Source organism: Gavialis gangeticus, unplaced genomic scaffold (assembly GCF_001723915.1).
Source record: "Gavialis gangeticus isolate Ggan-Ray unplaced genomic scaffold, GavGan_comp1, whole genome shotgun sequence".
NCBI classification, from domain to species: domain Eukaryota; kingdom Metazoa; phylum Chordata; order Crocodylia; family Gavialidae; genus Gavialis; species Gavialis gangeticus.
Genome location: NW_017729022.1, coordinates 49,789,884 through 49,801,887, shown reverse-complemented (window position 1 = coordinate 49,801,887; position 12,004 = coordinate 49,789,884). Strand labels below are relative to the sequence as shown.

Here is a 12,004-nt window from a genome sequence, read left to right as displayed (position 1 = left end):
TGCCCCCTCCCCCCAACCCCTCCCCCCGGCTTGGCAACTGGTACCTCCTGAGTCTGGGGGGGACACCCGGGATCCCCCTGTGGCCGATTGCCAAGATGAGGGGGTGTGGGGAGGGTCCAGCACTGAGCGCATGGGGAGCCCCCGCCCCCGTGCTCCTGTGAGATGCTCCATCTGCCTCACCATCTCAGCATTCATGAGCCACACCTGGTACCTTGAGGTATGTAGAAAAAACATAAAGGTGTGTCTACGCTGATTCTCCAAATCATAATCGAATCTTCAGATTTGGATTCGACTGAATTGAATTGGGACATTGATCCAAATCAGTGAATTGAATCACTGTCCCCCAAATACGGACTGAATCTGAATCGAATACGGCCTGCTGCTCGCAGTTCTACCCGCTACTACATCTCAGTAGTTTGACACCCTGTTTAGTAGATTGCTTATCTTCTTTGAGTACATCTTCACTATCTGGACATTCAAGCCTATATAGTGTTGTATTTTTTTATTCAACATAATTGCTAATTTATCTGATAATTTTTTTTATCTTCATATCTGGAGGATCTTTAAAAAGAACTGGCATATTAGAATCTAATATAGGGGGTTATATCTTATAGTCTTATTAGTATTAGCATATGGAATATATAGCAAACTTAAAGATAACCTTGACTATTCTGGAATTACTTCATGAAATGCAGCAGAAAGAAGAATGTATTCAGCATGCTGTATTAGAATAAGAGTAGTACTGTTATGTAAAATATTTTCTTAGCAGCGTGCTTTATGAAAAACTCAGACCCAAGAAACTTCTGGGATATGTTATTTGGCTTTATTTTGTAATCCACAGGTAGAAGAACTTAAGCATTCACTCAAATTAGAAGTAACAAATGTGAAACTGGAGGCAGCAAAAGCAAAAAGTGAGGTAGAAAGAGAGAAAAACAGGATTCAAAGTGAAATGGATGGTAATGTGCAGTTAATTTCTAGTGGCTTCTGTTTGTAACCTGTAAATATAACTACACTGCAATGAAAATTAACCTCCCCAAAACTGACTTGATTGTGGCATGTACATCTGAAAATCTGGACTTGCTGTTTGGTCAGAGGGGCTAGAAATGGTTTCAGCCAGGTCTAGAAGTTAAAGCATTACTTCTGTTTACAGCAGTTAATGACTCTAAAACACTTCTTAAACATAAACCTTTACTCAGCTTTTTATCAATATTATATAGTCACCTTTTTTCTTTCTCTTTCTGCTCCTAAAATTTTAATCAGTAGGGCTGTGCAAAATTTCACCTGGTGTTTTGTTTCAGAGCTGTTTCGATGTTTCAAGCTCAGAACAGCGAAACTGAAATGAAACAAAAGCCTTCGAAGTGAACCAAGGGCACTCAGAATGTTTCAAAAGTTTCAAAACATTTTGAATTTCTATGCCGGGCTTACTTGGTTTCAGTTGTGGTCCCAGCCGGCAGCAGCAGCCTTCTGTTATCCGGCAGGCAGATCAGGGGCCTGCCTGCACCCCCAGGAGGGCTGCAAGGCTGTGCTGGATTTCTCCTGGGGGTGTGGGCACCCAGTCTGCCTCCTGGATGACAGGAGGCTGGTGCTGCCAGCTGGGACCGGCGCTGGGCACAGCCCGCACCCAGCGTCAGGAAGATCAGTGCTGCCGCTGGCCCCAGCCAGCAACACCAGCCTCCTGTCATCTAGCCAGCAGATCAGGGGCTTGCCTACACCCCTGGGAGGGCGGTGGGGGTGTGCCAGACCGCTCCCAGGGGTGCAGGCCCTCATCTGCCTGCTGGATGACAGGAGGCTGGTGCTGCTGGGTGAGGCCAGCAGCACCCAGGGCCGTCCCTGGGGGCGTGAATCGGGGTGACCTCCCTGGGCCCCACACTCTGGGGAGGCCTGCAGAGCCAGGTGGAGTGGCTGTGGCGACTGCGCCGCCGCCGGCTTCACATCTGGCAGCTTGCTCACCAGAGCCCACCTGAGGAGGGTGCAGGGACACGCCCATGCCCCAATCCCACGTGCCCTGGATGCGAAGAAGCTGCTACAGTGCTGGCGGCAGGAGGTGGAGGGGGTAGCGAGCAGCCAGATGCGAAGCTGGTGGCAGTAGTGCAGAGTTGCCACAGCCACTCCACCTGGCTCTGCAGGGCCCCCAAAGCGCAGGGCCTGGGGCGGTTGCCCTGATTCACTCCCCCCTAGGGACAGCCCTGGGTGCCGCTCGTGCCAGCCAGCAGCACCAGCCTCCTGTCATCCGGCAGGTAGATCAGGGGCTTGCCTGCATCCCCAGAAGGGCTGCGGGGGCTGTGCCAGACTCCTCCTGGTGGTGCGGACCCCCAATCTGCCTGCCAGATGACAGGAGGCTGGTGCTGCTGGCTGGGGCCAGTGGCAGTACAGATCTTCCCGGCTCTGGGTGCGGAATTAGCCTATGGGCAAAACATCGAAACAGCATCGAAACTAAAACAGTTTTGACAAAACAAAACAGAACAGTGCTTTCGAAACTAAACAACACTTGAAACAGAGCACTGTTCCATCAGTAACCAGCCTGAAATGATAACTTGGTGGAGTGTGCCAATGCAAGAAAATAAAACTGAATTCAATAGGTAATGGTGCTAATAACTTTAGTTGGGGGAATTAAATAAAACCCCCAATTTCTCCACTTTTTATTGAACCTGCTGTAGAATTTCCCTGTCTCTCACTGAATTGCCTAAGAAACCAGGGGTCATTGCTGCAGTGTATGGAGCCAACTTGCCACTGAGTGCCTGTACCTTGCTGATTACATCTTGTCAGATTTTAAAACATTGCTAGCCATTGTTCTAGTGTTAAATCCATTCCAAACCACGTGACTTGATAACTTATGCTATTCATAATATTTTCTCAAATCCCTGTTTTCTTCCAATCTCAGGGCTATCTAATACGTTAGAGTGGTGAATTTTAGATATTATTGACACTTCTCCCCCCATACTTGTTCTACCTTATGAGAGTGGTTTAAAACAGAGGCTATTCTCTAACTATATCACTAAGCTGTCATTACTAATTCATTGTCCGTTTGTTATTGACTTCACTTTGTATTTTCTAATTATAATCTGTTTGTTTGCTTATCCCTTTTTCATCTGCAGTCAAAGTTTCATCCAAGGGCATTTTACTGATACTGTAAAAACAACACTTTGCCTGTTTTGTTCTATATTTTAAAAACCATTACAAAGAGTCCTAATGGGGTGTTTTTAAAATGGTATCTGAAGTATTTTTGTTTGTTGCAATAAAGACCATGGGGAGTTGGGGCGGGGGTGGAGGGAATTGCTGCAATGTGAGACCTGAACTGTGGATTGATAGTTCAATTTTATCAGCTTGTAAAATAACTATATTAACTGATTTGATTATTTTTATGTGAATATTGCAATGTAAAACTTCTTAATGTAAAAACAGGACTGCATTCAGACAATGAGATTCTGAAGACGACAGTTGAACGCCACAAAGTGCTTTTAGTAGAAAAGGATCGTGAGCTAATTCGTAAAGTGCAAGCTGCCAGAGAAGAAGGCTTTCAAAAACTTGCAGCACTGCAAGATGAAAAGTATGTTTGTTCATTTGTTGCTCATTTTCTAAAAGGGGTAGGGGAGGGCATGGTTTGCAAAAGTTGTTATTAAATGTTAAATTAAACTGTCGCACATTTCCAGTGTTGTTTTGTCACAGCTCTTAAGTAAATACTTAAACTTGTTGCAGGTTAGAACTTGAGAACAGATTAGCTGAGCTAGAGAAGAATAAAGTGGAACAAGATGCTTGGTGGCAGTCTGAAAAGGGTCAGTATGAAGAGAAGCTACATGTTGTGCAGGTGGCTGAAGAGTCCAGCAGAAGAGAACTTCAGAATGTTAGGTAATGAGATTTTTTTCTAACAAATTGTTTTTGTTGGGGGGGGTTTGTTAGGGTTTTTTAAGTAGCACCTTAAATATTCAGTAAAAAATATCCTGCTGATAGGGGGTTTGTCCCAGTAAATTAATAAAAAATGTCTGATTGCTGTTGTAGGAAAAAGGCAAGGAAAAAAACTTTATAGTTAAATCATATAACAGAAGTGTCAGGATTGCAGAACTTTAATCAAAATATCCCTCATTTTTCAGTAAACATAGTGTAAAATCATTTTACAGAACTAATTTAAAATTGATTTCCTGCTGAATTAGTCCCACAATAGCAGAAACTGTCCTCTGTTCCTGTAATTAAGCTCCAGGTGGCAAGTCAAGAGCCATAATCTGAGTTCTCCCACTCTTAGTTCCTGGTGTCCCACTATCTTAGCTTGGGAGCTGTCAAAGTTCCCAGTGAATTTATCATACCCTTCCACCTGGATGCCGGGTTCCATTGTTAAGTTGAAGGCATTAGTAATCAGGCAAATAGTGGAATTCATGATGCCTCTGACAACAGTGCAGTACTAATCATGAAGTACAAACAGGATTTCTTCTTTTATTATTGATGATAAAGGACCTTTGTTTGAAAAATTAATCAGCCTTTCAAAAGTTTTAAGCAGACTGATTTGTTTCAACTACTAACAGATTGAACAGTTACATTTTAATTAGACAAAAGTGTACTATATTAAATTTTAGGTTAAAACTTCAACAGCAAATTATTCAGACAGAAGGGTTAGAAAAAGAGAAAAGCGAAAATGCTGATCTTAAACAGGTAAGAGTTTGTATTGTACTGTGATGTTTTACAATAAAGGGTTGTCACTTCTTCAAACAAAAGCTCTTCATTTTAAACTTCATTTACATTTTTACAGTGCTCTAGGGAAATTAAGGCCAGAATCTGTTATAGATGGTAAAAAGAAAAGATGTACACATACAACAAACATCTGCCTTTTATAAACTGATTTATCACAGTCCTTTGCTTCAAAGGCATATTTCACTACATACACAAAGGATTTCAAAGGTTAGATTGTTTATATTGTAGTTCTTTGCTTTAATGAATACTGTTTATATATTGTTAAACTGGAAGTCAGAATTCTGTAGACTTATAAAGTCCTTCTAAATAATACTTCACATTTATGCTTCATCTTTTATCTGATGTTCTTAAAAGCTTAAGAAATGCATTATAGAGATGAATAGGTTGCCTGCATAGCACAATGAATTGGTAGTAGTACTGGAAATAAAATCTAAATCTTGACTCAAGTAAATTTACTAGTTGCTGATTCAGCTAAGGTAACCCAGATGGAGTTACACAGGGAAGATGCACTTAACAAATGTGTCTTCTTCAATAAAGCAGGATGAAGTTTAGTTACACTGTGATACTTTTACTCAAGACAAATTCATATTTTTCACTTTTTTTATTCAGTGGATGCATCTACACAAGATTCCAACTGCGCAGTAGCTGAAAAATACTGCACAGTAGCGCATCATAGGACGGATAATGCTAATATGCTACTGCATAGAATTATTAAGCTACTGTGCAGTGGCATCAGTTAAAAGCCATTCACTGGTGCTAATATTCAGTAATTCTGGTTACTGTGCATGTATTTAGTACTTGCTAATGCACATATTAAATACCATACATATTAAGTACAGTAATGACTGTGTAGTAGTATCTTGTGTAGACACGTCGGCTGTGTTTGCCTTTAAGAAAACTATTCACATATTCTTTTGTACTTGCAGCTGAGATATGGAGGAGACCTGGAAGGAGGAGGGGGAGTCTTACTCATTTGTAAAAGGCCCTTCACAGATGAACAAAGCTGAACCATAATCTGCCCCCTGTGCGTTTTTTGATAAATGACATGCCTGTTCTATAAAAGAAGCATTGCAGACTCTTTTCAGTGTCTCTGTTCTAGGTCCAAAAAAGGGATACCAAAGAATGACTTCCACTTTATACTTTTCTCTCCATTTCAGTTGTAACCTCAGAGGAAGTAGTCTTCCTTATCTAGAGAGAATTTACTGTAAAACTTTTTTTTTCCAGAGAGAGGCTTGGGAGGGAAAAAAAAGAGAGAACAGAGGAGATTTACAAAGATATAATAGTGAGCCAAATTAGCAGAATTATCAAGCCAGCTGCCTCCTACTTCATGCCAGTGTCCCGAAGCAGTTGTTAATTCCATGTATTTCCTCAAATGAAAACTTATTTCTTTTGTAGCAAATTCATGATTTGCAGCTCCAGGTGGCCTCACTTTCTCAATCAGAAAGTGACTTGCTGGATTCCAATGAAAAACTTAAAGAAGTGTTGGAGAGACTAAAACAAGAATATCGAAATGCAAGAAGTCAAGCAGAAAAGGCTCAGCAAGAAGCAGAGAAGTATGCATTTACTTTTTGTGTCAGAACAGATTTTTTCTTTATATTTAGATATATTTTTTACAGTATTTCTTTCCAAGCATCACAGATAATAGTGCATCTTAGATGCGCTATTTTGTCCAGTCTTAAACCTACAGTGCATTTTTGTAGTACCAGGGTTCGCAGTGCATACAGGCAAAAGAAATGGCTTGTTTCTAATTTTGGTATGATTATTGAAACCCTTTTCCAGTCTCTTTCAGTGTGTTACACATTCCATGTGGTAGGTAGGATATACCGAAAAAAGTATATCAGGGTTTACTTCAGATTGAAAATTGATTGTTTTAAATAATTTTGATCTCTTTCAGTTGATTTTTTTTCATTCTTCTACTTATTAGGAGCAGCTAGTATATGTACAGTGAAAATTGTTATCCAGGGCAAACTTGCTACCAAAGATTTTTCCCAACTTAAGGCTGTTACATTTTAAAGATGTTTTAATACCTTGCTGAAAAATACCAAATTATTAACAAACAGGTAACTTCAATACTTGCATTTCTTTTTTTAAAACAAAGTATATATCTTGAGGAAATGAGAGAGATTGTAGCAGGTGTGGTATCATATTATTGGCCCTAGATTTACTTTTGCTGAGCAAAAGTTATTGTCTTAACAATTTCTGCTTTACTGACATACTTTTCAAATGCTGCTCTTTAACTTAGCACAAGTTCTAAAACCTGGTAGGCTACAAATAAATTTCAGTTGTTACCTGTGTGTTAAATAGTTTAATCTCTTTTGAATGCTTTATTTAGGTGGAGAGGGGAATGTAATATCTTGGATAAGGATTGGCACCCTTTTAGGGTTGTGAAAGGCCTGTAAAAACTCCATCTATCCAATGGAGATTCTCTTGCTTCAGGCACTGTTGAAAGTAGCTTGAAGCCCCCTTGAAAAACGTGGCACTAAGCAGCAGGTAGGGTACATCATGGCCTCAGTAGGGTGGATCCTAGGAGGCTTTGAAGTCTATAAGACTGTCAGTTGCTACAGCTACTAGGTCTGCTTAATTTATACTGGCACCTCTTGTCTCTGAAGCAATCTGGGAAGTTCAGGTGTGTCTTTTTTAAAACAATTGCTTTCCCTGTTCAATTTAATAATGCTACCTACTTGTACTCAGAGGGTTAAGTTGTACTAGAGGTGGGAGTTGCCTTGACAGGAAGTGAAACTGGGACCAAGAGATAAGATGCCTGCAGTAAACAACTTCTCAGGAGTTTTATTTTCAGAAAGCGGGCCATCAATTGTGAGGTGTCAGGGAACTGCCTGTATGACTCATCTGGGTTAGAATAAGTTTCTCTTTACAAATCCAGGCAGAAGGCAGCGCAGAATGGCACCTTATAGACTAACTGGTTCAGAGAGATAGAGCTTTCATAGGCTAGCCTACCTTTTAAGATGCTATGAATGGACTGGCAGAGAACAGGGGTACTAAATTGATAGGAATAAAGTAATTTAAATACAGTAGAGATAGAGAAAGAGTTTGCTGTGTTAGTCTGATGTCAGGCAGAAGGCAAGGTAGAGGTGCACCTTATAGACTAACTGAATCAGATGTATAAGCTTTCATGAGCAACAACTCGCTTTGTCAGATGCTATGAAAGGACATGTAGAGGCTATCAAATAGGAGTGACATAAATACAGAAGACAGGGAAGGGGGGAAGGAGAGAGATGGGGTAGTGCTGAAAAAGGCAGAAGGAGTTGGGGAGAACAAGGAAGCAATAAACCAATGGGGACATAAAAGCTAATCCAGGTAATGAGAAGATTCTGTAGTCCCAGTTTAGACCATACTTAAAAATCTAGTCTCTGGATCATTTCTTGTTCTACAATTTCACATTCAAGTCTATTTTTTAAATTTGCCAGTTTAAGAACAGCTGTTCTGAGGTCAGTGACAGAGGGCATTTGTACATGTTTGTGCTGCAGTGCTAGGCATTTTTAAAGGCGCCTAGCGCTGCGGCACATGCATTTGTATAAGCGCCGAAACGTGCGTCAGCACTGAGAAAATGGTGACAGCGCGCTTTTGAAATAAAACACATCAAAGGTGTTTTAGTTCAAAAGCTCACCACTGTCATTTTCTCAGCGCTGATGTGCATTTCGCCATTTATACAAATGCATGCAACTCAGCGCCAGGCACATCAACTTGAATACAGAGGAGACTCAGTTAATTGAGTCTGCTCTGACGCACCAGATCTCCAGCGTGTCTGAGCAGACAAATGTATGTGTGTAAATGCCCAGAATGTCCAGAGAGTTTGAAGTGTTTTTCCACAGATTTTTGTGTATTTCTGGACTTGACTTCAGATCAATATCCATTTGTTCTGGCACATAAGGATCTGTCCAGTATAGATGACAGAGAGATACTGGGTAAATGATGATGTTAGGTTTTGTTAGAGGAGCAGGTGAATGAACCATGGATTTTGTTTGGTCTGGTAGTGATATGGTCTGTGTTGATGAAGAGACACAAGCAGGCATCTGGATCCATTGTAAGGCCTGGTGCCTTGGTGAACATAGGAATTAAGTAGCCCGTTGCTGGACTGTTTGAGGTAGGGGTGCTACCTAAGCCAGGACAAGCTTGTCCTCCGTGGTTACTTTGGTGGTTGTCATTTTCCAGGAGTAGTTGGGGGTGGTCTGAGTCAGTCTCTGTTTTAAATGGCTATGGTTTGGGGGTTGTATTGTATGTGTAGGAATCCCTGCTCCAGCTCCTTATAGCATACAATAATTATACGATAGGGATAGGGATAGGGAAAGGGAGAGGAAAGGAGGGAGCAGTGCTGAGAGGAGCAAAGGTGGGTTGAGGAGATCAAAGAGGATAAACAAAGCAAACCCACTGATATGATGTAAGATTTATGAAAGCTAATGCAGGTAATGGATAAGAATCCAGAGCCTCTGTTGAGGAAAACATGGCTAACCACCTCTCTCTTCTCAAACTAAGCCAGGGAACAAAGACTCAAGGAAAAGGAGCAAGAAAGTGGGTCAGCATTCTGTCAATCTCAGAGCCAGGTGTGGGGAGAAGGTAGGAGCCACAGGCAGGCTTCTCCAAACAAGACCAGCTAAAACACTAAGCAGCATATGATTGAGCCTTCTTTGTGGTGTGCTACAGCATTCAGACATATAGGTAACTTCTGTTTAATGTTAAACCATACTGTTCAGAATCTCTGCTTCTTACAGAGAAGTCAACAGCAGGCACCTGGGCTTATTTGAAATAGTCATGTTGATTCCCCAGGGGGATCTAAAAGGGTTCCTGGTCCAGAAGTGAGCAAGGTGGAATTGCACTGTAGATAAAAATCTGAAGTTTGACAGCTGTAGAGTTGTACCCAGTGAGACAATGCAAAGGGGCACCAGTGCAGCTGGCTGTGTGATTGTAGTCCAGGATTGGGATAGTATGGAGGTAAATAAATTAAAGGTTGCCTTAGCACATCCCCACGTAGGGTACCATGAGCTCAATGCCATATCTCCTAGAAGTGCAGCTTGGACTCTCACCCTTTGATTTTGTACAAGAAGGTAACTTAGATCTGCAGCTGGTCAGTGAGTGAGTAAGTCAGTCCTGAGGCTGCATCAACTATTTGGACGCCTTTGATGTAGCAATAACTGTACCACAGCTGGTACATCTACAGAAATGAGATCTACTGTTGTGTTAAGAGATGAGAACCGCAATGTATAAAACTGAATATATTTTGATTTTTGCACTGTAGCTAGTAACCTTGGGCCACTTAACCTTTCTGGTTCCTCATCACTAGATTAATCCTCTGGTCACCTTGATGTAGATTAGTTGGTATTAATCAGCACAGGATTGTGACTTGCTGTGCATGTCCATATAGGGACATAAGGTGCCCCTCAGGTGGGCTACCTGCATTCTGGGTTGTAGTACCCATAGGTATAGAGTTGAGGAGAATATGCTTTGTGGGCTGGGTGGGTAATTTGATCTAGTTTTTATGCCTTTACAGTGCTTTCAAACATGCAAATGACTGCATACATGCAAGTAGTGTTTTGATGTTTGCTCAGCTGGGGTATTGTTTTGTGCATCCAGTGCCCGCGGGGCAGCCTGGTATATTCTCTGACCAGTGCTGTAGACTGTATTCTACTCTGGCCTCATCTACATGTTACACTTGAGGTGTGATGATTAACCAGTTAATTATGCCTTAAGTGGTCACCCAGCCTCATGTTCAGTCAATTCATGGTGTGATAAAAAGAGAAATAAGCTACAGTTATTCCACAAAATATGTGTAATAACTTTGTAGCTGCTTCCTATCATGCCATTAACTGAATGTGCAGCCAGGGAGCCTGTGCGCGCTGATAGGAGCTTCCAGCTGGGGGACCATGTGCACCCCCCGAACCTGGGAGCTCCTAGCTGATCCTAGTTCCCAGCCCCTGTGGGTTGGAACTGATCCTAGTTCTCAGCTGACAGGGCTCCCAGCTGTGGGGGCACCCCACACATCCAGACAGCTGGTAGACCACAGCTGATGCGGTCTGTCAGCTGTGGGGGTGTGTGAAGCACTTGTGGAATGGCAGGAGGTGCAATGTGGATTGTGTGTTAGATCCCATTGCACTTTTACGCGATTCGCAAGAGAAGACTGCATTACAGCAGCCCGCCATATTGTGGTCTTGCAAAAGCAGGATAGCCCTTGTAACTGCTGATTTTGATTTTGGCACTGCTCTGCTCACTTTCATTGCAGTTTAACTTAGCTTCCCTGGGTGAAGGCAGAAATGCATTTTGTGCATGTTACTTATGAATGATCAACATGCTATTCCAAAGCAGACTGCATGTATCTGACTAGTTTGTTTGGTTCAGTTTGTACACATTGTACTAAATCGATGATTAATCTATGCATTGTAAATTCTGTATTCATTGAACTCCAAGCACAATTGAAATTTAAATAGGATATTTGCAATACATGGCCTAAGATAGAGTGAGGAGGGTGAAACGTACAGTATCCGTTCCAAGAATCCCAGTTGTTGACATCTTATCCATTATTGATTCCTGAACACTGCTCTGGTTTTCATTTATCTTCTTTAAGGAGTTTAGAAGACAAACGCATAGAATGGTTGGAGGAGAAGCATAAATTAATTCAGCGCATCACAGAAAGAGAAGAGAAGTATAACCAAGTGAAAGAGAAACTTCATCGGGCTGCTGTTGCTCAAAAGAAGGTACAGATATTACCCGCATATTATTATGGAGAAAGCTCAGTTTTGAATTAGTTATTTTTATATTGACACTTTGCAGGATGTTGTATATATAATTACATAAGAAAAATGTACCCAGTGCTTCAAGATGCACATAAATGCATTATGTTTAAAATTGAAGTGGTTGCATTATAGATGTGCCAGTAGTATGTATGTGTCCTGAAGTAGTCATTTTTGTTGATCAAACAGTTCTGCATGTGGAACAAGAGTTAATCAGTAAGGATGTTTTATTAAATATTACCAAGAAGATGCTAGTGAAATCCGTATGATACATTTTTTCTATTCAAACAACTGTGTGTTGCATTTGATATTAAGGTACATCTCTACCCTGCCTTCTTGGTATTAGTGATACTCTTGATGAATTATTGAATTTTATATCTTGACTAGCAAATTGCCCATCAAGAATGATGGGGGAGGGGGCTGCTCCTCATCTGGCCCCGCTCTACCCCACCCCCCTCCTGGTGCTTTGGATCTGACCTTGTCCCCCCCCCAACTTCAGGTCCGATCCTGCTCCCCCCTCTCCCCCACAGTGCTTTGGGACCAGCCCAGCTTCCCCCCCCCCCCCCCCCCCTCTGCCCCCCCCC

The 12,004-nt window shown here is 41.8% G+C and overlaps 1 protein-coding gene across 5 annotated transcripts in view; it reads left to right on the top strand.

Annotated features, from left to right (window-relative positions):
* Positions 1–12,004, top strand: part of CEP83 (centrosomal protein 83) — a 38,550-nt gene that overhangs the window by 18,571 nt on the left and 7,975 nt on the right. The window contains exons 7-13 of one of the 5 annotated variants that reach the window (XR_002096845.1): positions 842–956; positions 3,403–3,547; positions 3,697–3,846; positions 4,566–4,641; positions 6,076–6,233; positions 11,255–11,384; positions 11,610–11,735. Coding sequence is in view for 2 of the 5 variants with exons in the window: in XM_019514871.1 (XP_019370416.1) it covers positions 842–956; positions 3,403–3,547; positions 3,697–3,846; positions 4,566–4,641; positions 6,076–6,233; positions 11,255–11,384 (774 nt within the window). In the remaining 3 variants the exon portion in view is untranslated. Of the gene's footprint in view, positions 1–841; positions 957–3,402; positions 3,548–3,696; positions 3,847–4,565; positions 4,642–6,075; positions 6,234–7,116; positions 7,171–11,254; positions 11,385–11,609; positions 11,736–12,004 lie in introns of those variants that run through there. The other 4 variants (XM_019514872.1, XR_002096847.1, XM_019514871.1 and 1 more) reach the window with 4 other exon arrangements.